Genomic DNA, 26,524 nt, shown 5'->3' with positions numbered 1-26,524 from the left:
GAAGAGTTAGGATCAGCTGTATTGATTAGGGTCATTACTCAGACTTCCGAAGACAGTCTGTGCAATCAACATAAATTGGTGATTAACAGGATCATTTATTTGGAAGCATCTGGAACATGAAACCATGGGGATAATCAAAAGATCTGCGAGTGCAGACTGTATTTTACCTTTTATTGTTTCCATGAATATTATTTTCCTTGTAAGTACTTTCTTCTGTCTCCTTTTATTCCCTAATCTTTGATGATTGTGTGCACTGTGCATGTCTAGTAGGAGCTTTGAAGGATGATAATTTAATGGTGGGTTTCTCAGTGGAGAGAAAATTAAAATGTACAGCCTTTTGTCTGTATGGCGAGTTGCTAAATCACTTTCCACAGTATGACACAGCTTGCGGCATTATATATGACATAAAAACTCTTCATTAACATGTATCGTTACTGTGTCCCACTGTGAAAAATGTGCTGTGTTAGTTGGTCTACTTATAAGTAAAGCTTGTGGTAGGAGAGGATTTTGTACTTCTGGGAATAAGATATAAATATTGAAGTGTATTTTATATAGTTTTATCATGACACAAAACATGCAAAGTAAGTTGAAAGATCTCTCTGCCTTTAACATCTATCACCATCCTTATTGTCTCTTCGCTACTATCTGCGTAAGCTTTAACCAAGCAAAAGACCTGGAAAGAATATATATGTATACATATATATATATATGTATATATGTATATAAAATACAAATCAGAAAAGGAAAGAAGTTCAGTTGACTATGGCTGCTCCTTTGCTTCACTATTAGCTGTTTAAGTGCCAGCTGCGGAGTGCTGTCCGTACAAGGTACAGGGAAAGACCAGACGTGGTGGGCTTTTCTTCTGAAGAGGTGGCCATCAGAGCTCAGGCACAGGCCTCCACAGGAGGAGGGATACAGAGTATAGTGCTATCTTATAGCACAGCCTTTTTCCTTATCATGTAGTAAATGCATAATTGAGCTCCTGCTACACTGGTTTTCAGAAGTAGTTTCAAGGTGTAGATGACAGCTGGGAAGAAAGCAGGATGCAGAGATTGTGCCAAAGATGCAAAAATTAAGGACATCTGCAATCTGATTTATTTATACAAATTAAGTGTGCCCTGCAAGCTTCCAGTGCTTCATCCTAACTTTGACTAGAAACATACCTAAGAATTACAATTCGAACATGAATCTCTTTTACCCACGCTATGCTCATTTTTTACCATATACCATCCATCCAATGAACTTGCATTTTAGTGTCAAAAATGAATCTTCTTCTGATAACAATAGACTGTTATTTCAAACAGCATTGTACAGACAAGGCAGTGAGGCTGATTTGTGGGCTATTAAGAAAATTATGTGTATATTACACTAAAAATGAAATGTAATTCAATATAGTACGCAACAGTGGATTCTGGATGGGAAGACACTTCTTTGGGGAAGGTAGGAATAGATAGTAATGGTTGATTAGAAGGAAAGAAAATCCTGATTGATCAAGGTCTGTGATACCTATCTGCCATCACAGACACTACACAGAATTAAATAGTTAGCAATCAATGACAAGTCAGCCATAAGAATAAGTGTCATAAAAACACAGACAGTGCCAGGTCCTACATACTTACCGGTCCTTTTTTTTGAAGGAGGGGTAACTACACTTTTTGCAAAATGAGAAGTGATATTTTCTTGCATAAAAATCTAATACGCAGGTTAAGAGATTAGCTCAGTTTGACCCAGCAAAAGAACTGGAAATACGTTTTGACTCTCATTATGTCCTATCAAGGCTGAAATGTGGCATGTGGTTTTCTGAGCAAAGTTATGGCCTCAGAAACTTATAGTGGAGTTTCTGTTAAGACTGCTTTTCTGCTTTGTTCCCTGGCAAAAGTAAATTTATTTTCTCTAAACTGGACCCAGTTTCTACTGGAAGATGGAAAACCTTAAAAATTTTCTTAATGTTCTTAATGTTCGGTGTAGTGTTCATTTTGACTAGTCCACTGGCTGAAAATGAATCCAAACTTCATTAGTGCCACTCATCACATAGCTTCTGCAGCATCGATTTATCTTCCTTGAAGGGAGGGTTAAGTGTGCAGCCTTTCACTGCAAGCTGTGCACGCTTAGATTCTGCACAGGGAAGATAAAGCCTGTCAGAAGGAAGTGATGAGTCATTGCTATTCTTCTGGTTTCTTAAATACGGATTTACTTCAAAATCATGAGGCATTTTTCAATTCATTTGCTCTTTAATCCAGAAAGAAACTGTAATGAAGTTTAAATAATACCTGACAGACCAAATCCTGTCTGTCCTGGCCACTATTCATGTGTCTAGGTCTGTTCTTTTTTTTTTTTCCTTTTTTTGTCCCCCTTCATCCATGTCCATTACTCATTTTTTGACTGGGACACCTTAGCCTATTCTCTATCATATATCAATAAGCACATTAAGTCAACAGAGGCCTAGTACCACCACTGAAAATCAGTAGCAAATTCAATATGCAATCATCTATCCAGAATAAGAGTAAAGATGTACTAGCTTCAGTCCTCTAAGTGCAGAGCATACCTTTGCCCAATTCCCCATTACTATCACAGATTCATCTACCTTAACTTTCTATTACGATAATTATTTTCTTTATTGATTGATTTTCATGGTTTTCACTAATTACATTAATAATTTTAAAGCACTTCACAAAGGCAGAGTGTCAAAGAATTTGTGTTAGTCATACTCATTGAGCTTATTTGGCCCTTGCCTGGAGCATGCCAGAAAGATCAGACATCAGTGTTGCAATAGCCTGTGTTTAAAAGTGGCAGGTATCCAAACTTTTCTTGTCAGTAATTGAAGAAGGAAAGACTCTAAGCTTTTTCTCAAAACTAATTCTCTTTCTTAGGGCTATGAATTTGCCCAGCTGCTAATAAGTTCAAATAAAATCTCAAAAATGTTACAGTCTTCTTTTTATTATTACTAATATTATTACTAATTATTGCTACTATATTACTACTATACCAATATGCAAGTCCATAAGAAGTCTAGTACACAAATCTGTACCCAAAAGCCTTAGGCTGTCCCAGGACCTATCTGCCTTGTTTTGGCTCTGAGTAATTCAAATTCTTAAAATCTAGCACTGTTTTCAAAATCTCAATCAGCAAGTTGAGTTGGGGTTGTGGGTTGGTAGATTTATGTGTTTTGGATGATTCATCTCCCACTAATAGTGGATTATTCTGGAGAACAGATGGGAGGCCTGAGGCCACCTCTCCCCCATCCCTCCCTGCTGCAGGGTCTGAGTGCCAAGTGCAGAGCAGCTGGTACACAGCTAGCTTCCAAATGACCACCAACACTGAACATTGCAATGATCTAATGTGCTGTACAGAATAATCCTAGACAGGCCCCATCCCCATCATATCCCCAAGTGGAGGGTAAGCAGGATAGAGAGAGATACATGGCTCTGTATAACCTATCGGGCTCATTGGGAATAATAAGAGTTTAGGAGGGGGTAAAGGAGGGCATGGGGAAAAAAAGGGGGGCATATGATATGCATAGAAGTACAGAAGACGTTTGGTAATAGGGGGATGTCAGACCCACCCCATGGAAGAGGCAGATTAATTGGGAAGCATGCTAAAGCGCCTTCCAGACCAGAGCAGGAAAGCATTCCTAACATGATCCCATGCCCTGAAAAGGCAGGACTAGTAGAGCTTTCCCTTACCATCCCAGTCTGTGTGTGGTGTAGGGAACTGTGCCAAACCTTCCAACATCATAGGAAGGGAATTTGGAGAAGGGGGAAAGATACTCTCCATTGCCTCAATTACAGAAGTAGAAAGGTTTCTCTTGAAAATGCTGGAGACAGACCTTCTTGCTCCAAGGCAGCCAGCTGTTCAGCACTCTCAACTGCAAGTAAAGGAAGGAAGTTCAACTTCGTATTTTCAGACAAACCTCCAAACTCATCAATGCTTATCTGAACCTCCCTTTTCCCCCAAAACTCAGATAACTGAAAAAGTTTTGGAGTAGGTGGAATCCTGGAATCCACCTCAGCTGCTGACAGTCCATGAAGGAGCTTTTGAAGCATCATGCTGGGCACAGAGATGAGAGCGTTTTTCAGAACAACCAGTGAGCTCAACACCACAGCAGCTCTGACAAATTAAAAGGCTTTGGTTTTAAATTGGGAGGGGATTGTTTGCTTGGTTTTATTTTTCTTCCTGGCAAGATGCTGCATTCCAGTTAATTGCATACTCCTTTCTGAAACCAGAACATCGGAAGTACAACATGTTCCCTAAACTTTCTGGAATAAGCATTATACATGGTCTCTGCTGGAACACTTTCATTAGGGTGATTCTCTGCTGTGAGTTCATGTGACTTATTGTATCTAAAACTCCCATAGAAACTAGCCCTGTTAGAGACTGTAACAGTCTTTGGAGGGCTCTGGGGCCAACCTTTAGTGCATGGATTACCACTGCTGCTAAAATTCACATTCCTGAGAGATTGACATGTACATACTCGAGTTACGTGTGAACAAGGAAGGGGGTTTGGACAAAGCTAAGCACTGCAGCAGCGCTACCATATTGTTCCATGCTAGCTCACTCGTCTTCCAGCATCTCAGCTACCTCAGCCAGCTCAGGCTGGGTATTTCTGAACCACACTCCATCATGCTGTGCAGATATTCCCTGTAACCTGTCTACACATGCCCACAAACCTCGTAGTTACCTGGATTATTTAAATTGTTGCATCTGCAGAGGTTGGGGGTATACTGCTGCATGTAGGCTAGGTCTCCTGCTTTTTTTGAAATGTTGGTTCTTTAATAATTGGTTTCAGTTTCCTTTCTAGAGCCAAGTTCTTTATTCAGCTGATTCTTTTATAGGCCTCACGTAGAATCTTTTCTGAAAAAAGACTTAGGCCTTTTGGCTCTTACCTGATCTTCTCCCGAAACACAATATTCTGCAATATAGACCTTTTACTTGCTATTTCATCTCTTACATGAAGATCCTTTTCACATGTTTGGTTATAACTAGAACTGAAGTTTAATTTTTCTTTGGCAGGCTTGGAGGAGTAGTCCATGGTAATGGTATCTTTGGTCTTTATAATGATGCATTCCTGGCATGTATTGTAATATTCGCTTTGAAAGCTGCGTGCTTATAAAAGATGAGATAACAGTGGGTAGCTCTGCCTAGGCAACATTGGTATTATTCTCTCTTTCAGTAAATGTCAGTGTTAGAAGTAGTAGCAATATGAAATCTTGTCATACTCTATTGATGTAATAAGCAATATTTTCAGAAGAATATTTTGTAAACTAACAAGTATTACATGGCATTTCCTAGAGGCAGAACTATGTAGAATGTGAGTACTGAAGCAGTGCGTGTATGGACATATGACAATGTGAACTGCTTAATGTTTCCATTCCTTTAGATGTTTATTTCAAACAAAGTAGAATTGCAAAACTGCCTTTTGAGCCATTCTTCACAGGTGATTTCATTCCATTAAACAAAGAAATAAACCTACATATTATCTTTGAGAGTTTTCTGTTCTGGCAGTCCAAAACTAAATTCATAGATATAACTTTGCAGTACTTTGAACCATTACTGCAGAATACAGTATCGGTTTTAGATGAGAAAATAGCACTGCTTTAGTTGGCATTCAGCATGCTTTCTTCAAATAGGGAATATGTCAGAATTGCAAGAGAGGAAGAACAAGTCTTGCACTGATTACTAGAAGTAATGAATGGATCATTGCACGGCTGCAATTATCTACCTCTCTGGTATCTATATGTGATAAAAATTCAAGCATGTTGTAGATTGCCTGCCCACAATACAAGTAGAAAGTGAAAGATTTACAAGGTAAATTCCTATTGACACACACCAGGTCAGTGGGACTGAACAAGAAGTAGTGTATTTAGCCTGCTGCAGACATCAGCTTTGCCTTTTCATATCTTTAGTCTTCCTGAGGCTAGCGTTCTTTTTGAGGGCAATGTTATGTGTTTTTGATTAGTCAGAAGTCAGATTGGTCACCTGAAAGGTCTTGTATGCAAGAGATGGAAAAATTTGTTTTTTTAATGACTTATGTTTTGGCTTTTGTGGAGAACTGTGGAAAAAATATATAGAAGCCATTAGTGCAAGTGTGTATCAAAAAGAAAACACAACAGTGGTAAGCCTATTAAATTATTTGAATACAATCTCCTACTGATGCAGGATTGGGTGGGGATATATTTGACTGTTTTTTCACAGTCAGGTATTTTTGCACAACAGAGTCATTTGCAAACCGTGAGCTTTTGAAATCATTATCAAGAACAAGAACTCTTTTCCTGATGCCCTAAAAACTCCTTAGAAGATGAGACATAAACAAACCAGATTAGAAATCTAAGAATAACACAACTGGCTTTGGGAATGAGAAGCATTTGAATGCACGGGTTCACAATTTATAGAATGAAAATTGCAGCTTGCTCCATTTAAGTGAAAGATTTTATATTCTTAAGCAAAGAAACTCGAGTATGGTTTGTGGAGCCTACAGCTGCAAAATAAGGCCGAATGAATCCTCTTTACGGTGGTGGGATGACAGTTCTTCAAGTTTTATTTCTTCAGGATTTAAGTTTTGCAGAAAATGCTGAAGTAAAATTAATTCCTTCAGTGAAACCTATGTAGTTTTTACTACATATTTTGCTTTTGAAACATCTTCAGTTAACTGCTGGCATGAGCTGTACCAATTGTAGCCCAGCTCATAACTGATCAAAACTGAGATCTTTTAGAGTCCCTAATGGATTGTCGTGCTATTATGTTTGACTTACTAGTATTTGCAAAGTTGCTATGGTGACGATTGTAGCTCCGGTTAAAAAGTTATAATAATCCTATTTTCTTTAACACAAATTCCATAAGATCTCAACATGGTTCCAAAAATGCATTTCCGTCAAAATGCATGCATGGTGCCCTCTTTTCTGAGCAATTGTATCTTTAGTGAAATGTAAGTGTAAAGGGAGTTCTAACCTCTGCTTTGGTCATAGTACCTTATGACAGTCTATTCAAATTACTGTGTTTTTTTTGAATAGCTTTAGAATAGCAAATTGTCCATTTCTTGAAGGAAAAATCAGAGCAGACCCTGCTGGGGAAGAATCCACAGTATAAAATGCCTCGGGCTTGCTTCAGATTCTTTTTAGTCATTCTGGTGAAGCAAAGCAGCCCTAAAGTCAGTCTGACCATGCCCTTTAATATTCCTCTGACCTGTATTGCAGACATATCCTATGCAGCTTTAAGGAGAGCTTCAGCACACTGATTTGATTTATGCCAAGGAAGCCTGAGACTGTCTTATGGGTACAAAAATTGCCTGTAGAAGCTTTTGCCCACAGACCCACACAGATCAGCTTTCAAAATACTTGTGCAATAGATTTTTGAAGCTGTTGATTCAGAAGATTTCATCTTCTCTCACACAGATCTAAGGCCCTGATATGCAGCAGGATTCCCTTCCGATGCACCTTCTCCTAAGTGTGTAGTTAACCTTGTCCAAGGAGGGATAGAGCTGCTCATCACTGACCTCTGGAAAAATCTCTTTCTCTCCTCATTGATTGTATGGGGTATGAATAGATATTAACGTCATGTCAAGCACTTAAATCAGGAGCCTAAAGCCAAGGATAGTGACAACATTTTCTGCAAGACACAGAGTATTTTAGGTAATAAGGGTTATATTTACATTGAAGTGCAGGTTCTACTCTCAGTTGGAAGGTGGTAGCTAGCAGCATCACTCCCCGTGAGCCTGGAGCCAGGACATGGAACCCTCCTTCCTAAAAGTAGGTCCAAGTATCAGCAGAGTGGTGGCAGTCAGTTGCTGAGATGCTAGGAGTGTGCTCCTAAATTGCCCATGCATGAGCTGCGTCCCATTTAAACTGCAGAGAAAGCTTGGTAGGGTGAGCTGTTTCTCCAGCAGCACTCGAGGTCCTCATAGTGTTTCAAGACCTGGGATGCTCCTATTCAGCTGTATTCAAGGTTAGGGCCTGAATAATTTAAACGAAAGGTAAACTAAAGTTCAAACTCAGCCCCAACCATGGCTTAATGTACAATGTAAATATTGCTGTCATCCTGCTAGATAAAAGAGCTATAGTGGATTGTGCTGGAGAGAAACAACAGAAGGAAAAAAGAATGGCTTTGAAGTTTTGCTGATAAATTTAGATCCTAATTTTAAAAGGTGAAAGATAAGATATGAACAAGCTGTTGATTTTGTTTCAAAGCTCTGGTTTTAGATTATAGGGTTTGCTCAAAAATGTAAAAATATTTTTTCTTTACTATTTGGGAGAAAGTGTCCCAGCTTCTTTCTAAAAATAAAGAAATGCTGATGGCAGGAGAAAACTTGGAAATACTGTCTTGTTTTAACAAGCAAAAGTAAGGCCTGTGTTGATACTATTCCTGTAATGGTAATTCCTAACAGGTAATCCTTATTTTATTTGAAATCCAGATTCAAACAGAATCATGTTAGCCTGGACGTCAAAATCAGTATTGTCTTTGTTTGTCTTGTTACAGTTCTGTTTGACATTGATTTAAAGGAAATTTGCTTTGCTTTGACTTCTCTCTCTGTCTCTCTTTTAAGGTCAACTCAAATCAAAACATACTCTTGGGATAATGCCCAGGTTATTTTGGTCGGTAACAAATGTGACATGGAGGATGAGCGGGTAATCTTCACTGAGAGAGGCAAACATTTAGCAGAGCAACTTGGTAAGACAATAAGTGACAAAAGCTTTATTATTGTTTGTAACAATGCACAGCATATTGCTACAGTATTTGTAATGAAATGTTCATGATACTCATTGTAAGGAAATACAGCCGTACGACACCTCTGTTTTGTTTCTGCAGGCTGAGGTCTAAACTCCACTTGCTGGTGTTACTTAAACTATAACATCATTAGGATGGGCATGTGTCTGGTGATGACCTTAGGCGGGACTGTGGCGTGCCATCTAGAAGTGCCCCCAAGACCAGCTCAAAGCTGGCTTAGACTAAGGGCATAGCTCATACAACCTCCTTTATTCTGTTCCTTAGATAGGAAGTTCATTACTGACTTTGTGATAAGCAACAAAAGATTGTACATATGTATGCAGATATAAATAATATGTTTATGTAGGTGTAGGCACATGTAGATATGTTCTAGCCAGGGAAAGAGGGAAAAAAAAAACACTAAGAGAAGGATTAGTTACCAGGAAAGGTGAGTGACACTGTTTCTTCTCACTCAAAATCTGGGGGGAAGCTTTAGAAGTGAGAGAATAAAAATGCCAATACGGAAATGGAGGCTTCAGTCTAGCTTGCCTTTTGGAACAGATACTTAGATTTTGAGGGGAAAAACATTCTTCCATTGGCTTCCATTGACTGCAACTTATCTATGTCATAAGCCAACAAAAGCCAGCTAGCTCTAGTTTGCCTGGGGCAAGGTGTTGTAGTTACTATTTTTTCATCATGTAATCAGAATCAAAATGGAATTAATTTTAATATAGTGAGATAATTCCTCTTAAGAGTCCCATCTGTGCTGCTTTGCAAAAAACAAAAAAGAAGGGGAGAGGCAATAAGAGGACAGGGCAGGATGTGGCAATGGTGACAGAGAACACTTGACAGCAGATTATGTCCAGATAAATTGCTAACATTGGTGAAGAACTGGATTTTTAAAATTGCTTGTAATAAAACAAAATAGTTGCTATAGCAGCTACTTTAACAGGAGATACTTTTCTTTGCAGAAATACATACTATGCTGTATAATACTATAATCTGTTCTTCCCTCTATTAGCACTTCTAATATTTTTTTCATTTTAGGAGCAGTTAGGAAGGTGTATTGAAGGAAAATGGGATCCAAGTATTGTTGTAATCGTATATTCTAACCCCAAATTTTAAAGATGCACTAAAATGTCTGGCACTTCTAAGTCTGCAATGTACATTTTGAAGAATTATTTTTTTAAGTAACATAACTGATCTGAATTTCTAATCTCCAAGCTGTTTATAGAAAGGTTAATGCAGTGAGTTGACAAGCAATCCCCAAGGTCATGAATTCAGCAAGATGAGAAGAAACTTCTGATGTTAAACAATCAAGAATCCTCAGCTGTAATAACCAATGATAGCAAAGAAGGGTAATGAGATACATATCAAAACTCATGTTTCAGGATTTAAAGTAAACTCTAACCCCTGGGATATAGAATTGAATCTTTATGGAAGTAGATTATCCTGTATTCCTATCATTATCTACTCTGGGGGTTTCCTTTCTCTGATATATCTCCTGTGGCCATCTCAAGGACAGAGTACTATGTTGGATGTATTCTGGCTCTGATCCACTAAGCTGTTTGCTGTATTCAGAGTGAACATACACACATGTGTGTATGGCTTTTTGTACAGCTACAAAATTTCTTGCCTCTATACAGAGATCATGGGAGATGATGGCAGAAAAAGCAGAAGAATGAATTTCCTTGAATTTTAGTAAGTGCTCTGACCATGTGGGTCAGTTTGAAGGGCACTGAGTTGTGTCAGATATTTAGGATAGTCTTTCCTTTGTCTGCAAGTGAGTTGATTAAAATCTCTTGCAGCCAAGTTTTTAAAATAACAATATAGATTTTTGTGTCCAGCAAGACATTTTAAGGCTATGTGGGCTCTTTGAATGGTACAGTCTGTAATGTTGATTATAGGCACAGTTATAAGCAAGCACAATACGTGTGAGTGCTGTACAAAGAACACACTGTGAAACATTGTGTTCTTAAATGATGTTTTATTTTGAGCCCTGGTTTATTTGAAGTCACCTGGAAAATTAGTATGTATATTTTAGGCCAGATTTTCAAAAGGTCAAAAAGAACATTGAGCATTTAGCCCTCTGGAAAACATTAGTGTCTTGTTGAGAACGGAGTTATCTGAAAATGTGACTTTTTTTGTGGCTGCTGAGCTCTTTGAAAAGTGTGGCCTTCAATTTTTTTAAGAAGAGGTATTCATTTTTTTTTAATATTAATATTGGTCTATTATCCAGGATAACCCCCAAAATGTGGTTTAGATCAACTGACAGTAGGTCTGCTTACCTGCTAAAGTTTGGCTAAATTAGTCAAGTGTCGCTTCTTGTCAGGAGTTCAGAAAAGAGATAAGAAACTGTTTACGAAATAGATTTCTAAAAATTATTTGTCAGAAATTTTCTGATCAGATCCAACCTTGAGCATATTTTTACAGAATGTTTATGAAGACAGAATTTGTCTCATTTTCATTTTACATTTTTTTTAAAGCTTGTTGTTAATGAGCATAACAATAGCACTGCAGATCCTGGGATCAAGCAGCTCACTACCTTACTTGTAATAATGGCCAGAGGCAGGAATCTTGGAAAGGGTGTAAAAGGACAAACATAAAGTGATACTTTCCCAGACTACAGCAAATTGTGTTCAGCGGTCTCATAAGCCAAAGGTAGTATCTTTGTATTCAACATAATTTTTAATTTAATTTCTTTTTTTTTTTTCCTCATGGATTTGTCCACTGATTTCTTTGAAATCATCCACTACAAACTTTAAATGTGCACAGTTTCTCTATCATCTGCTTTTGCTTTGAAACTGCTACCTGCTGGTTTCATTTTGTGTTTCTCAATGTTTATAATCTAAGAAACACTGAACAATTGTTCAGTGCCCTGTACACTGTTGATTTTAGATACCTCTGTTACACCCTTTCTTTTTCTCTAGGCTGAAAGTTCCCAGACTATTAAATTGCTTAAGATACAAAAGCCACCTCATATCTTAGGCATTCCTTGTCTCCCTGTTCAGTAACTTTTGTAAATAGTACATTCTTCTGGAGAAATTAGTTCATGCTTGTTTAACATATTAGCATCATAAAAATGAAAACAGGTGGATCAAACAAGTGCAGCTGAGTCATGTAACTATCTCATAGAGATATCGTACTGAGAAATCACAGAAATGTGACAAATCTGCCAGCAGGGGGAACCAATTAATGTAATGTTAATATTGATACAAGGATCACAAGTCATCATATTTAAACAATTTTTTTTCACTAATCACTACAGAATATGGTATGGAACATAGTTTATGTGCCATTCTGTCACTTCATAAATGTTTGTTCTGAGGTCTACATGTATTTGTTGCTTAGAAAAACAGTACAACTCCAACATAGTCAACACTAACATGCTGTAAAGCATTTTAGTAAAAAAGGTTGGGAATTTCTTGCAAGTAAATATGCATATATACCTACCTGCCTACATTACACACACAGCTGTCAGCCGAGTTCAAAGCTTCATACGTTCATAAAAGTTTCGTGTCATTTGTCAGAACAAATATAAAGAGTGACTCACGGATGACATGAATTTGTTGGTTCCTTTCATTTGTGGTCTGTATGCTATATTGCAATCTATATTCTGGCAAAGGCTTAGCAGGCAGAGGTGTGGGCACAAATTTTGAGTAGACAGTGAGTAACTGCACAGGCGCATGGGCAGTTGCGTATGTAATTTAATACACAGTTTCCCAATTTACTTACGCCATTTTGCTATTATTATGCCTGAAAACTATGTGCATAATTTTATTTGTGTTTTTGCTTTTGGTTGCTCATGTGCTTCTTTACAACTCAGATTTTCTACACATATGCTGAAAAACGTAAATATTTATTAGTTTCCAATTGCAAGTTCTGTCATAACAAGGTACATTATAACTTTAAGACCCAGGCCTCTAATGTTGCTGTCACATCTAGTGTGACATCCCACTGAAATCCATCTCTGGCTTTATTTATTGTCTAGCAATTTTCAGGGCAGCACCGTGCACCTCCCCCTAGATTTGCTGTGCCTCCACATTTCATGCACTCTGCAGCCCTGGGTCACCTCGTGGCTGACCTGTCTTATACATGCAGTAGGAAATTTCTGCAAGCACCCAGAAAACTGCTTTTGAGCATGCCTGAAGTCACATTCACTTGCGTTGTAAATGTATCCTGGCACACACTGTCTTTCCCAGCAGCCATCAATTGGCGTCAGAAAACAAACCAAAATGGGCCCTTTCTGGGAGAGCCCTGACATCCCCCTGAGCAAGGGGAGGCAGAAGTCAACCTCTGCACTGGGTTCTGGGTGCCTTGGAGGGCTGGGCGCAGTAGGTGCTCTGGCCTCAGTAACGTCCTGACCTTCAGTGTGCCTCCACAGCTTGTCACTCACAAAGGTGGTCACTTTATCCCTCAGTTTTTAACGCACATATCATTTTTCATGGGTTTTGTTTTGAGGAGGGTTTCTTCTCCTCTGCCTTGTCTCTTCTCACTTTCTTTGGACCATTTCTTCCTTGGAAGTCCTTTTTTTTTTTTTTTTTTTTTTTTGTCTTTTTCTTTCTTTCTTTCCTTCTCCTGATTCTCAGTGCTTTGAAAATCAGTCCTACCAAAAGCAATAAGAAAATTTCTCACTTCAAACCAAAATCAGGAAGCCTTGCTTATTTTATTTTATTTTCATTTTATTATTGGCTCGGGCATGCACATAATAACAGTACCGAGGACCCACCAGAGAGAAACAGGATTCAGTGATGACTTGTCTGTAGGTCCTTGGGGCACGAGCACTGTAAACACTAGCGATAGTGACATCTGTGAGTTTAGGTAGCAACCAAAGAGGCATTTTTAGGGCTGTAATTTTGATATCTAAATCCAGAATTAAGTGGGACTTGGCACCTCATCTCACAGCTCAGTAGGACACAGAGTTCTGCACTGCCTCCGTGCTGGCTGAAGGCCTTCATGAGGAAGGCAGGATCACCAGCAGCTTCAAGAACGCTGGCATATGGCTACATTCAACTTTGCATTAAAAGTGAAAATAATTGGATTGTGCAGAAGCAGGCCTTTTTCATATTTCCACCCTTTGCCATTTTTTAGCTTATGTAAAAAGGCAAATGTTACTGTCAGAGGAAGGAGCCAGACTGACAGCACTGGCAAACACAAAATCTTTGCTTTAGTCATAACAGACACAGAGTATTGGCAGAGTGATTAAAAGCTCAAAAACACCTGTCCGCAGGATGTTTTTTAGGAGAGAGAATTGTCCATTACTTCCATGGACTCTGAGCTGCATTACAGGAAAGTTACTTAATGACAAAGGGAAGCAAGTTATTTGCTCGCCAAACGTCTCCTGTAAATAAACAAGAAAAGATTTCTTTGCTGTAAATGTAATGTATTCCTGAAATAATATTTCATAAAGTATCTGGAAGCTGCAATCAAAGTCAGTACAACTGGAATTTATATGGACAACTTCTGTCCTGAAGAACTGAGGAAAAGGCATTTACTAGACTGTATCCAGTAATTGCACCTCAAATCTGTGTGCTCTGTCGTAACTGAGAGTCCCCCTTCAGCTTTCTTTTCTTTCAATTTGGCCACCCTAAAGGAAGGATAAATATCTTAGTATTTCTATTAATAGTGATTATAGTAGCTCTGCCTAGGATGATGCTAAAGCATTGCACTCTGCTGAGAGAATAACAGCAAAGTTCTGCCTGTTAGTGTGGGGCATAATGTTCTTTAATACTTTTCTCAACACTGTCCAGCACTTGGCCTCTTCTGGACAGCACAGCTGCCAGCCTGAAAAGTAGAACACATTGTAACCAGATCTTCTAGCATGGCTGCAGGTGCAGGAGGTCCTCAAGAAAAACAGTGGTTCCAGGCTATTTTCAGTCTGGCTTCCTAGGAAAGAAGATCTTTGCAATCCTGCCATGTGTCCCTGTATCTTTTGCTCTCTTTGCAAGATGTCTAGAGGTCTCAAAGACATTAAAAGTTCTGAGGAAGTGGGCAGCTCAGTAGAGGAGCTGTGGTTGCCTTGAGTGACAGAAAGCCTACAATGTGAACACAAACCATATTAGATGTTAGAGAATTCACCACAGGCAAGAAGACAAGAGCCTGTCAGTGCCTACTCCACAGCTGACCACAGGATGCAAATACAAGAAAATAGGCACCATTTGCTCCACTGCTTTTTGTACTGGTACATCATTAAATGATTCTATCCCCACAGCTTCCTAATCTTTGCCTTTCATATACCACTGCAAGAGAACAGCTTCCTGCAGCTGCTTCTTGATCTGATGTTGCAGTTTCCTTCTACTCCTCAAAATACCAGATTGAACAGGTCACTGTTAAGAGCAGTACTAACAGTCACAGTTCAAGCTTGTCTTCAAGGAAAGATAGCTACTGGGAGAACACAGCTTTGTGGACATCTGTTAAATACAGCATAACAGTCAGGGGAGATAAATAAAATTGTCTTGGTTGTGGACAAACACTCTGAAACCAGAAGGTGTTCCTGATCAGCTCTTGTCTGTATTGACTGTGGAATTGTTCTTAAAATGTATTAGTTAAAGTTGTATCCTTTTGATGTCACATTTTCTTGGAAGATGAGAGGGTGCAGAATGTTCTTCCCTTTGCATGTGGCGCTCTCTCCTGCTTTTTTTCTTCCTTATTTTTTGAAAGCAGGCATAAACAAGTAATAATGAGCATTGATGAAGGAGCATCTGCAGAGCCAGCGTAAGAGCAAGACAGAGAGGGAATGAAGTTGGTAATTCAGGGTATTTGTTTCAGGGTGGCTATCTAAACTGTTTTTTCCTTGTGAGTTGCAGAGAAGATAAAATAGCATTTGGATCAGTTCCATAAGCCTGGACTATCTTGTGCTCTGGAGCCTTGATCTGTATCTCCTACATGCTGAAAGGCCTTGGCCATTTTTTCTCCTCACATGTCACACTTCAAGGTGCTGTGGGATAGAAGGGGAGTTCATTCCCCAGGTAAGGGAAAGAATAAGAATTATGTCCAAATCTGACTTATTCTTGTGAAGAAAATTAAGTCTAACTGCGACTGAAGTTCTTCTCTTGAATAGGAATGAAAGTGTATGTGGAACATGGGCTCAGCAGGTGAATGATACAGGGGAGAGAGGGGTCCCTGTCCCAAGGCATCTCATGAGATTGTTGCTGTAGCTCACCATGTGAGCAGCACCACCATGCTGGAGGACCAGCCAGAGCTGCTGTGATTTGAATCAGCACTACAGGGGTGAAGGTAGATATGGAAAGAGACAGGTGAAAAAAAGACTAGAAAGAAAAGTGAAAGAAGCACGAAAAGGAGAGAGGAATGAGAACAGGCTGATGCAGCTTCCATACACAATGTTCATGCTCAGTCAATACTTTGATAACTTGAGTTTTCTCAGTTTCAGCTCTGTTCTGCCTTATCTATCCACTTGCCTCTTGGGCTTTGTCATATCTGTGCAGTAAGCTGCTCTGCCCTGTCTCGTCCACATCTGCAGTACAGGTCATGGTAGGAACAAGGTGTTCTTTGAGCTCTGCTGTCATGATAACTGCAGGAGATTCACCTCATTTCAGTCTCATACTCATATTGAAAATCTTCCTTCAGTGAATAGCAAGCACTGAAAAAAACCTGAAGAAAGCATTAAAAGGCATAGGTCTGAGGCCCTCATACACAGGCATTTTGGAAGCTCAGGGTCTAAGCACTATTAATAAAATATTTGCCAGATGAGTCAGGAGGAGAGGAGAGGTCACTGGCAAAAAGCTCTATAAAACATTTGTAACAAAGTGAAAAAACAACCAGAATTCAGGAGTCTGCACATCTTTCTACTTTTTCTACTGAAGTACTTATACCAGACACTCTTCTAGGAAGTATGGACCCTATCTCTTTGAAACTGTTGCACAGGCATTCACAGATAGAGTTAGTCACAAAACAACTCTTAACTGATGTAATTACGTACATGAGACTGTCCTGTAGGACCATTTCTGCATCTACAGGACCAGTTTCTACCGACCATTTAAAAGTACCTTTTCTGAGTACAGTTCAGTCTGTCCTCCAGCAGGAACTGTGCAGAAGGGCCTGGGGGAATATACTGGAGTGCTCAGCTTCTCCAGTCAGGATATTAATCAATGTATTTGGTCATATAAATAAAATAGTGCCTATCAGCTGACCTGTACACAAGGGGAATCCTCAGGACTATCAGAAGAATCCAGTGTGGAGATCTCCTATAAGAATTACTCAAATGCTTTCCCAGGAAGGCAGCAAGGGGTTCAGTCAGTTGTCTTCTCTCTGGTCAGTCCATTGTCTCGAACCAGCACGTTGTTTCACCTGTGCAGGGACTATCTGGGAGGGTTCCTGGACCACCCAGGGAATTAATGACTCGGTGGACGTGGTATATACACAGGCACAACTTGATACGCAGCTACATCACTACTGTGATTACAATTTCCTTCTTATATCAAAATTACACACAAATTCCATAGATTCTGACACAGCTGTACTATTTTTATTTTATTTGAATAAATATGTTTTTTTGCTTGAATTCTATAAGCCTCTGTTTTGCTGGTAAAGTGCAAGCTTCTTAGTTTTCATAATGTTCTTATGCAGTACCTCCTTAATGTGCCATAGGATCTGTTTTCTTGCTCCCATCTGTATTAGATTCTTTCCTGACATCTGCCTGCTGTCTTCCTGGTGAGTCCTTTCACCTTCTGCTTTTCTCAGTTCAGACATCTTATCTGCCTTTCTTACCCCTACCATTCATTATGTTGTTCCTGTGCCAGTTATTCTGTCTTCCTATCTGTAAAACCTGCTCCTGTCAGAAATATCTTTTAGATTTATTCTTCTTCCTTCTATTTTTTTCCAAGCTTTGGTGTTCCAGTCCTGAACTTCACTCCAGTCCCTTGTTGCCCCTTAGCCCTTCTACCTTCCAGTCTTGTTTGCATCTTTCTCCTTCTCCTCATTCTGTCTCCATTGCCCTAAGCAGTGAGGGAGTAGTGCTTATGCTATTGCTTTTCCACACATCAGATCACTACTACTCAGACACTTCTGCTTGCAAGGTGTTAAAGCTGGCAGAGAAGGCAATATTTACCAGAGACACATCCTTGTTCTGTTAGGCAGATTTCAAGGCAGTGGGCCTTTGATTTCATAATCAGCTTTCATCTCTGTTTGTTTATTTGAGAAGGAAAAGAGCTCACATATGGAATGGGAACAAGGAATTAGTGCTTCTTATTACCAATGGGATCATGGGTGGTGATGTTACTGGACTATGGTCAGGCTAGAAAGCTGTTATCTGGAGAGTAATGATGTTCTGTCACAGTTGTGACTTGCTTGTACAGTAAATACAGAGCGATGTTCCCAACAGACAAGGGAGTGACTCCTGATTTTGCACCATCTAACTGAAGTTGTATCTTCTCTGCAATCCAAATGGTCTGGCTTCAGCTTACGCAAGCAGACGGCTGCCCAGTACCTTCCCAGAGGGGTGAGGACAGCCTGACTGCTGCAGCTCACACTGCTTCCAAAGTCTAAATTAGATATTGACCTGCAGTCACTCTTTTGGATTGCAGTGTAGACTTATCCTGAAGTCAAATCTAACCAAATTAGCCTCTTTGGAGTGGCCACTCTCCTCCAGTTCCTGCTGAGCAGATGCCAACAGCTATGGAAGGCTCTGGCTGCACCACTACGCTGCAGAGCCGCAGTCGAGCTCCAGCACATAGCGCTGCGAAGGCCAAGGCCCTCCTTTCCCCCAGGTGCTCCCCAACACGTCTGAGCAGTCATCTCCGGCATGAAGCTCCACAGGAACCCCGAAAACCACCAGCAAGTGGGGCTACACCTTCTTTCCACTTTCTCCTTCTATTTTAAAATGAAGAAGGGAATGTGTAAATTCTGCTAAACTAAAACAAGCAGTTGGTTTGAAATACAAATTTAAGCCATCTCTCAATATATGATTTCTGTATGCTCTTTTATTAGATGTTTTTCCTGCTTTCCAGACACATGTAGAAAGGAAAAGTTTTCAAGTCAGTATATGGAGGGTTAACCTCGCACCAACATTAGTGGAAGTTTCATGAATAAATCCCTTTACAAAATTTGTATCTCTAAGAGTTTATCTAAACTACTTGAAATACTAACTTTGGTTTGTAGTTTGCTCCTGTGCATTTAAGCATTTTAGCAGTTTGTGACATTTCAGCACAAGGCACTTTATGTAAATCAAAAATATTAGGAATATTCAGAACAGAGAAGTAAGTTTTTGTACTGGTTATTAGCACATGCTGTGATATCATGTCAAGCTAAATACAATTATCTACTGTAAATCTACACTAATATTCAAACATGCAAAAGCTCTTTGCTAAGCAGTTAGTGGATTAAATGTGCGTATTTTGTCTTGTTTAGAGGGCATACTGAATGCATAGTGTTACATAAGTTGCATTTAATTTTCAGGTGGCCTTTTGAAATAAAAGATTAGCCCATTCACTAGAAATCACACACTGTGTGCGAAAAAACAGACAAATAAACAAACAAAAAACCCCTGTCCTTCTGCCAGGAGTTTAAAGTGACTGGTATTTTCTGACTGGGATTTTCCTCATAACAAAATGCTGTGGTAGTTGTACATTGTTATACAGAGAGAATCAAAATAGTTCTGCAAATGCTCAGCCACTTCTGTTGGATTACCAGTGGATTAGATGTTTTGTAAACTGTCTTAATATTGAACCCTTAGGCACTGGAAAGACAGGATCACCAGAAGGTCTTAAATTACCCAGGAACCCCCTGGTGAGAGCAATGTGGTAACTGTGGGATAAGACTTGAAAACCAAACGAACAGGAAAGGACGAAGAAGGTGCAAAGGAAGCGAGAACAGGGAAGCCCTGGCAGCGAGCGGGTGGGCTGCAGGCCGCCTGCCTGGCTCCGGCAGCTGCGGGAGATGCGAGACACAAGGGACAAATCGGGGCTTAGGAAAGCTGGCTCTGCTGCCTGCAGGCTTCCAGTGTCCCGTCTGGGTTGAAGATAGGCTCTGGGGCAGTACAATGGGCTTGGGTAAATCCAAAGGTCCTTCTGTATAAATCAACTAAAGAGAAAAAAAACACACACGTTTGCTTATTTATTTATTTGGGTATTATTTTGGCTTGGGGGTGTGCCGTTGTTCCAACAGATTTTCCTCTATTCTAAGTCGATATCACATTGCAGAAATCTTCCCTTATCTTGTTTGCTTTTCTTACCTGGTTATTTCCAGATGCAATTTTCTATTTTGGCACGAGGCTAATGACACTAAGGAAACGGCTGTTTCCAGCACAATAATGATCAGCGGAATGTAAGAGAGATGGAAAACAGTAAATTGTCCCTTCACAGTGGCTGGACATACAGGGCATTTCAAACACAATAGTACTCTCAAACTGGTGTCAATTTTAAGATGAAACCATTTTACAGTAGAATATGCTAAAGAGAATGTTTTGGGACCAATCATGATTTTAGCTGGCTTAGTATAAAGCAAATGACTCTAATGTAGTTTCTCTGATTGCTTTACAAATTTAACTGCTCTTGCAGTATGATTGTAGTATCTTGTGTGCTCTTACGTGTTTACCTTCTGCGTGTCAGGAGTACAGACCCGGGAAAGGTCTGTATTTATTGGAGATACTGGAATATGTATCAAACCAATGTGTTGTTTATTTTATTAGGTTTTGAATTTTTTGAAACGAGTGCCAAGGACAACATTAACGTCAAGCAGACATTTGAGCGACTTGTGGATATCATCTGTGACAAAATGTCGGAAAGTTTGGAGACAGATCCCACCATCACTGCGGGCAAGCAGAACACACGGCTAAAGGACACCCCGCCTCCACAGCAACCCAACTGTGGCTGTTAGTGCAGCCCTCAGCAAAGGCAGCTCCCGTCTGTTCTGTTGCCAACAGAGTATTTATGAATGGTCTATATGCCTTTATTTATACTGTCCTATTAATTTATTTGGGAGAAAAGTCTTTTATTTTACATCAGCAGCTGGCCAAGTATGTGTATGGAGATGTTATTATTAGTTTGTGAGGATGATCCTTTTCTAGCATCTGCCTTTTGCATGCACGATGGCTATTAGTTTTTCTTTTCTTTCTGTTGTTTTACATTACACTTACTTCAGCTGGTGCCATGTCCTCAGACCACATTTGCCTAGAATTGATTCATGCTTCATCAGTTTCAAATTATGTGCTTGAATTCTTAGGGTAGTGGCCAAGGTATTTCAGAATAAGCTTCCTGAAGCCACTTATATTTTTTCCTGACTGAAAATCAATTTAGAAATATTACTTTAGTGAGCTAATCACTCATTCTGTCCAGATCATTTGTGCAGGGGACACTTTCTGGAGCATAATGCGTTGGCAAATCTGGGCTCACTTATGTTACACACCATGGCTGCTTGGAAATTGCAGGAGTTAGGAAGGACAAACCTCCAGCCTTCCTGGACCCAAACCCCCTAGATTTATAGCAAAGAGTACTCCTGTGAGTTTTCAGCAAAGTATGGGTATTCAGTCCAGATCCTCAGAGATATTATGTACTTCGTCCTGTTTAAATAGCTACTATATTTACATTTTCTTGGAAACTGCATGCCTTATAAACTGGGACTTAATTCCTGAATCCATCATAAGAGAGAACCTCCCAAGACCTGCCCCAGCAGAGGGCTGCCTAGCTCTTTTCAATTCTACCAGCATTAGATAATGAATATAAAGTTCTGCTATTACCCCTGACAAAGCCAAATCCGATATGCTTGGTAATTCATAGCCCAAAACTATGTTGTGTTGCTGTCAAATATACATATTTAAGCTTTCAGGAATTTCATCTTCCATTCATTCACTGAGAACCATCACTATACTGACTGTAAAGATCCCATATTTCACCTCAGGCCCATCATAGAGATGCTACTGATGTCAGTGAGTTAGAATTTGACCTCATTTTTACTTTGCTGAGGATAATTTTTTTTGACACGACAATCAGAAATTCACAAGGTTTTAAAAAGTTTTAGGAGTAATAAATAATTATCAACAATTCTGGAGTTAGACTGAATAAAATCTTAAAGTCAGCAAAATGTTGTGAAGACAGCCGAATAAAGTCTACAATCTCTTTCTTTAATAAAATGTTAAAAATAGTCATATGTCACAATGCTAAGAAGTATTCACTCTAGTAATTAGCAGCAGTTTCTTACATCTGTGCCCTGTGGTATACTGCTTTATTTGGGTCACAGTGACATTTTTTAACTAAATGGCATAATTGAGAGAGCATTAACTGTGTTATTGTTCCTATTAGACTGGCTTTAGGACTAGGTTGACATTTCTCAAACTGTCTGCAACAGGAAAAAGAAAAAAAAAAAAAAAAAAAAAAAAGAAGAAGAAGACAGGTTGAATAGGTTGAATAGGTTGGCTTTTGCAGCCACATGTTTCACAGCAGTCCTGAGTTTTTTGCTATAAATTTTGTTCAGATGTAGACAAGAAGCATCATGACCTCAGTATTCCTTTCGTTTCTCAGCTGGAACCTGGCTGTTGTAGAGGAACGCAAAACCCAAAGTCTTGTTGGAAGTAATTTACTGTCGCTTCTCCAAACATTCTAAAACTTTAGCGTAAATTCTGGGGGAACTAGCAGGATTGGGATGTTCAGTTCTACTTTAAATTATGTCTTGTCCTGTTTGATAGGGTGAGATTTCCAAAAGCAGTCTGTGTCAGTCTAATTCTGTTCCTACTGACTCCTGTGATTGATAGAACAGCAATTTTCTTAAATGAAACAGAACTGAACTGAATGGGATTCAGAAATCCCATCCCAACCTCATTAAGGTCAAGATTTAAACATGCAGTCACACATATCAAATGACCAGTGACTATAAGCTGGTCATTGGAGAAGACAGAAGCAGGATTTGGCAAGATCTCTGATCTAACCACAGCTGTGGCACAGTTCTGTCAAGAGCAAGTTCCAGACTAGCGAAAGACATATTTTAGTGATACAAGAGGGCTGGATCATTAAATTGACTACCTGAGATGAAATATTCAAAACTATTTTCAGCCTCATCACAATTCCTGGTGGAAAAGCACTCGCATCATAAAACCCAGTACGCTTTGCACTAATTTATTGTCACTGTCAGCACAGAAATAGGACCAAGTATCATGGGAGCCAGCCACAGGTAAATGCTTCAGCATACAGCAGGTGAGACATAGAGCATGTCAAATTTCTGAGAAACAAGACACCTCTTGGCGGAGGGTCCTGAGCTCCATAGCACCAGCTGAACTAATACCGTTCAACCCATTTTCTGAGTTACAGACTAGACAAATAAATACTAATAGTGGCAGGCTAATCCGGTGCATGGCTAGTACAGCAGCCTTGTCGTGCTCTGACAGTGTCTTGCTTGTTGCATGATCCGGCTAGTGCAGAGTAAATTCCCGGGGAGCGCTGGGGCGCGCGGCCGAGCGGGCGCCGGCAGTGCTGCCAGGCCACCACCACCAGGCAGCAAGCCCTGCAGAGCTGAAGCTGCGCGTGCACGCTGGCAATTCTGGTAGGAGTTCGTGTACACAAACATCCTGGTCCTTACAGCACAATTAACATGTTGTTCTACCAGTTCTTTATTGTTGGTTTGATTATTTAGACCTGTTTGTTTGATGTTTGAAATACATACGAGCTAGCCTAAAAATACTCTCTGAACTGCTGTGTACGTGACTGTTACCTGGGACTGTCCTTTGTGCTTATCCTTAACGTATGCATAGAGAAACTACCTGAGCAACTACATCTATGTGGCCTTTCTAGAGCATCAGTCTGAAAAATTAGGTTTTCTTCCCAGTCTTCCCAGCTCTGTATATCCAGCTGTACTGCCTGCACCTTCTTTATTTTAGGAATGAAGTGCTATTTTATGGTGCACAAAGTCTGCTGGAATTTGATCCTAACTTTGAGAATGCTTTGAGTTCAATTGTCTTTTTTTAGGAAAAAAGTGATGGTACAAATTCTGTATCTGATGATGATAGCTTTGCTTTTTCAAGAGCAGACAAATGATGCTGCACTTGCATTTCAAAAGAGACCCCCAAAAACTCCAGAAAAAACAATCTCCCCCCAAACTACTCTTTACTGCATTCATTTGTGAGAGATCGGTTTTGTTGCTGGCATTTTTAAGAGCATCGACTAAGTAACTGTTCTGCTGTTAGGACAGCTTCCTCCTTGGCCTGTTTCATAGGCAGACATACAGCAGACAAGCCAAATTCCTCTTTAGCATGACTCGTTCAGATGTTGTGGCATAAAACCATGAGGATGTAGATCTTCGTAGGCATACCTTCAGGGGGTGTAAAGTACCTTCACTTACGCCAACAGACAACGTGAATTTTGTTGATTTGCACTGTTTATTCTGTACACATAGTCTCTTCAGTGCAGTTTGACTCCAAATTCTCCAAGGCTCTTCATTCGTAAGGTCTCAATTCAAGAGGCAACTCAGTTTCAAAATTTGAATTTTTTTTGACAGTTTTTTTTTTTTATTAAATGAGTTGGGAAATGTATTTCATCCTTGTTATTTAAGCTTTTTTCCACTTTTTCTTCCCTTTTAAACCTTTTTTATACATGGATGCTCATTTAAGCAGAAATTGCAACTACATCTGTATAGTATGCATATACAGCAGTATGTCTGAGATTCATTCAGTTCTCACTGCTACTTGTTCATGCTCAGTGAAGCCTTCCCTAAATACCATAGTGGAATTTAACCAGAAAGTCTCATTAGCACTAGAAAGCAACTGGGTTAAATTTGCAGACTGTAGGATTATTATCATCCACAGTTCCAGCAGGCATAACTGGCATGTCATTTATAGTACAAGGTACCTCGATTTTGGGAGGGAAGCATAAATCCTAATCTTCCCGTAACATCAGGATCATGAGTAACAAGTAGAAATAAAAGCTAGGGATTGTTTAGTATTTTGGTAATAAAGTTCCTTGAGTAATCCTGACATGTACCTGCAACTGGTGTTAAATGAAATCTGTTTGTGTTGTAATTCTTTTAATATTTTGTCAATAATGTCAGATATGTCGTGGTTCAGTTGGACTGTGAGAATGTGTAGCTTATATACTAGTGTTTGTGGAGCTGAAATGTCTTAAATGTTGCATGAAAATATGTTATAAAAATAGATATGTTTTCTATTTTTTGAATACCTCAAAACTGAGGGATCATGGGCCAATAAGTGCAATATTTAATGACTTACTCAGTGTATATAAACTTGTGTGAAAGGGAGAAGTGTCATGTATGTGTGATAAGCTGTTGATGATGCCTGTGTGGCTTAAAAGTTTTCTAGTAGCTGTATGTGTCTTGTAGTAAAATTTATATAGTAAATGCTTTACCAGTGTATTGTAAGAATACTCTATTCCTAAGTCATTTAAACTATTTTTCATATGTGAGACAATGGTAAAAGTTACCTGTATGTTTACTGCAAGTGCATGTCAATTTTACTTTTAGAATTGTGAGTGTCCTTTTCGAAAATGATAATGGTATATCGACAGTAGTGGGGCAGTGCTTTCAACCAGAAGATACTTGTAGCCATTTCTGTCCTATCTGCATAGATTTTTAAAGCATGTTCTCCAGAAGCATTAAAGGAACCCTCCTGACACTCAGCACTTACAGAGTTATTTACTCCTAAAAGAAATGGTTATATGCTCTCTGTCTGTAATGCATAATATCATGTGAACATGTTTTCCTTAATCTGATATAGTTAAGACATAATACCTGAAATGTTAAATATGAATAGCCATACTTGCAGATGACTTGGCAAGCTTCAGTGCATGCCTTGAGTTCACATTTTTGGGAACAGTTTGGAGGTCACAGTCAAAATGGTCCAGCACAGTGGATGGTGACCTTAATCAATATCTCCTCTATCTGATAAGTTTCTTAACTTTCTTTGGATCCTAAAAGTGGAAGATATATTCCTAAAAATACTGACCCAGACTCTTGACTCAGTTGTTTCCCAGCTCTCAGTGTTGAGTAACCCCACTGTTTGCTAGCAGTGAAGCTGCAGTACAAATGGGAACAAAACACAGCCCAGAATCCAACCCTGAAATGAAGGGAGGCATGCAAGCATTTCTTTCTCCTTTCCCGTTAACCTTGCGTACTTCTAATAATTCTTCAAGCATGTGAGTAAGCCTGTCTCTGTTCAACAAAACCCTCAACTACATTTGTGACTTTAAACGTTGACTCTCTGGACTGCCAGTGGTTCCCAGCTGTGCCTAGGGACTCTGCAGAGAAGCAGCTAATTCTGCTAATTCTTGCTGCATCTCTGGTTTCAAAGGAACAAGCCATGTGCTCTGGGAATTTTCTAAATGGAGACATGCCACTGAATCTGGGCCAAGGGAGTAACTGGTTTTGCTGAAAAATTTTCGTAACAAATTGTTTTCATTAGTACCATGCTAAAAGGTGCCTAAATAATAGATTTTGAGTTTGATCTGATACATTTTTTGTGACAGTGTACAAGGTTGACTTAGGTTTTCTTTCTTTTTTTCTTTTTTTTTTTTTTTTAAATTAATCTGATCAGGTTAATTAAAGGCCTCCTGGCTGGAAACCAGTAGCATAGTTTCCTTTGCTATATCATCAAATAATTTCTCTGATCAGGCGAAAAAGTGAGATTGCATTAAAGAGAATACAACAGTACTTGCTATGGCCTGAGCAGCTCTTAAAATGCTTCTTTTTTTCTATATCATGATGCCGTGAAACCATCTGCAAAATTTAATAGAACAGAGTGAAATTAAAATGTATTTTGAGAGATTTAGGATTGCTTAATGAAAAAAAGAAAAATCTGGATGTCTTTGCAGCTGAGCAGTGGACAAAATAACAGTCATAATATGAGGCACAACTTAAATAGAGATATACAGGCTGC

The 26,524-nt window shown here is 39.3% G+C and overlaps 1 protein-coding gene across 1 annotated transcript in view; it reads left to right on the top strand.

The window, feature by feature from the left end:
- The window catches only part of RAB3C (RAB3C, member RAS oncogene family), a 125,647-nt gene extending 104,852 nt beyond the window's left edge, over positions 1 to 20,795 (top strand). The window contains exons 4-5 of the mRNA XM_062599784.1: positions 8,537 to 8,661; positions 20,342 to 20,795. Of these exons, the coding sequence (XP_062455768.1) occupies positions 8,537 to 8,661; positions 20,342 to 20,529 (313 nt within the window). The 3' untranslated portion in view covers positions 20,530 to 20,795. The remainder of the gene's footprint in view (positions 1 to 8,536; positions 8,662 to 20,341) is intronic.
- The last annotated feature ends 5,729 nt before the right edge of the window (positions 20,796 to 26,524 follow it).

Source organism: Rhea pennata, chromosome Z (assembly GCF_028389875.1).
Source record: "Rhea pennata isolate bPtePen1 chromosome Z, bPtePen1.pri, whole genome shotgun sequence".
NCBI lineage: Eukaryota > Metazoa > Chordata > Aves > Rheiformes > Rheidae > Rhea > Rhea pennata.
Note: the sequence above shows the minus strand (reverse complement) of the source record. Positions and strands in the feature narration are given on the sequence as shown.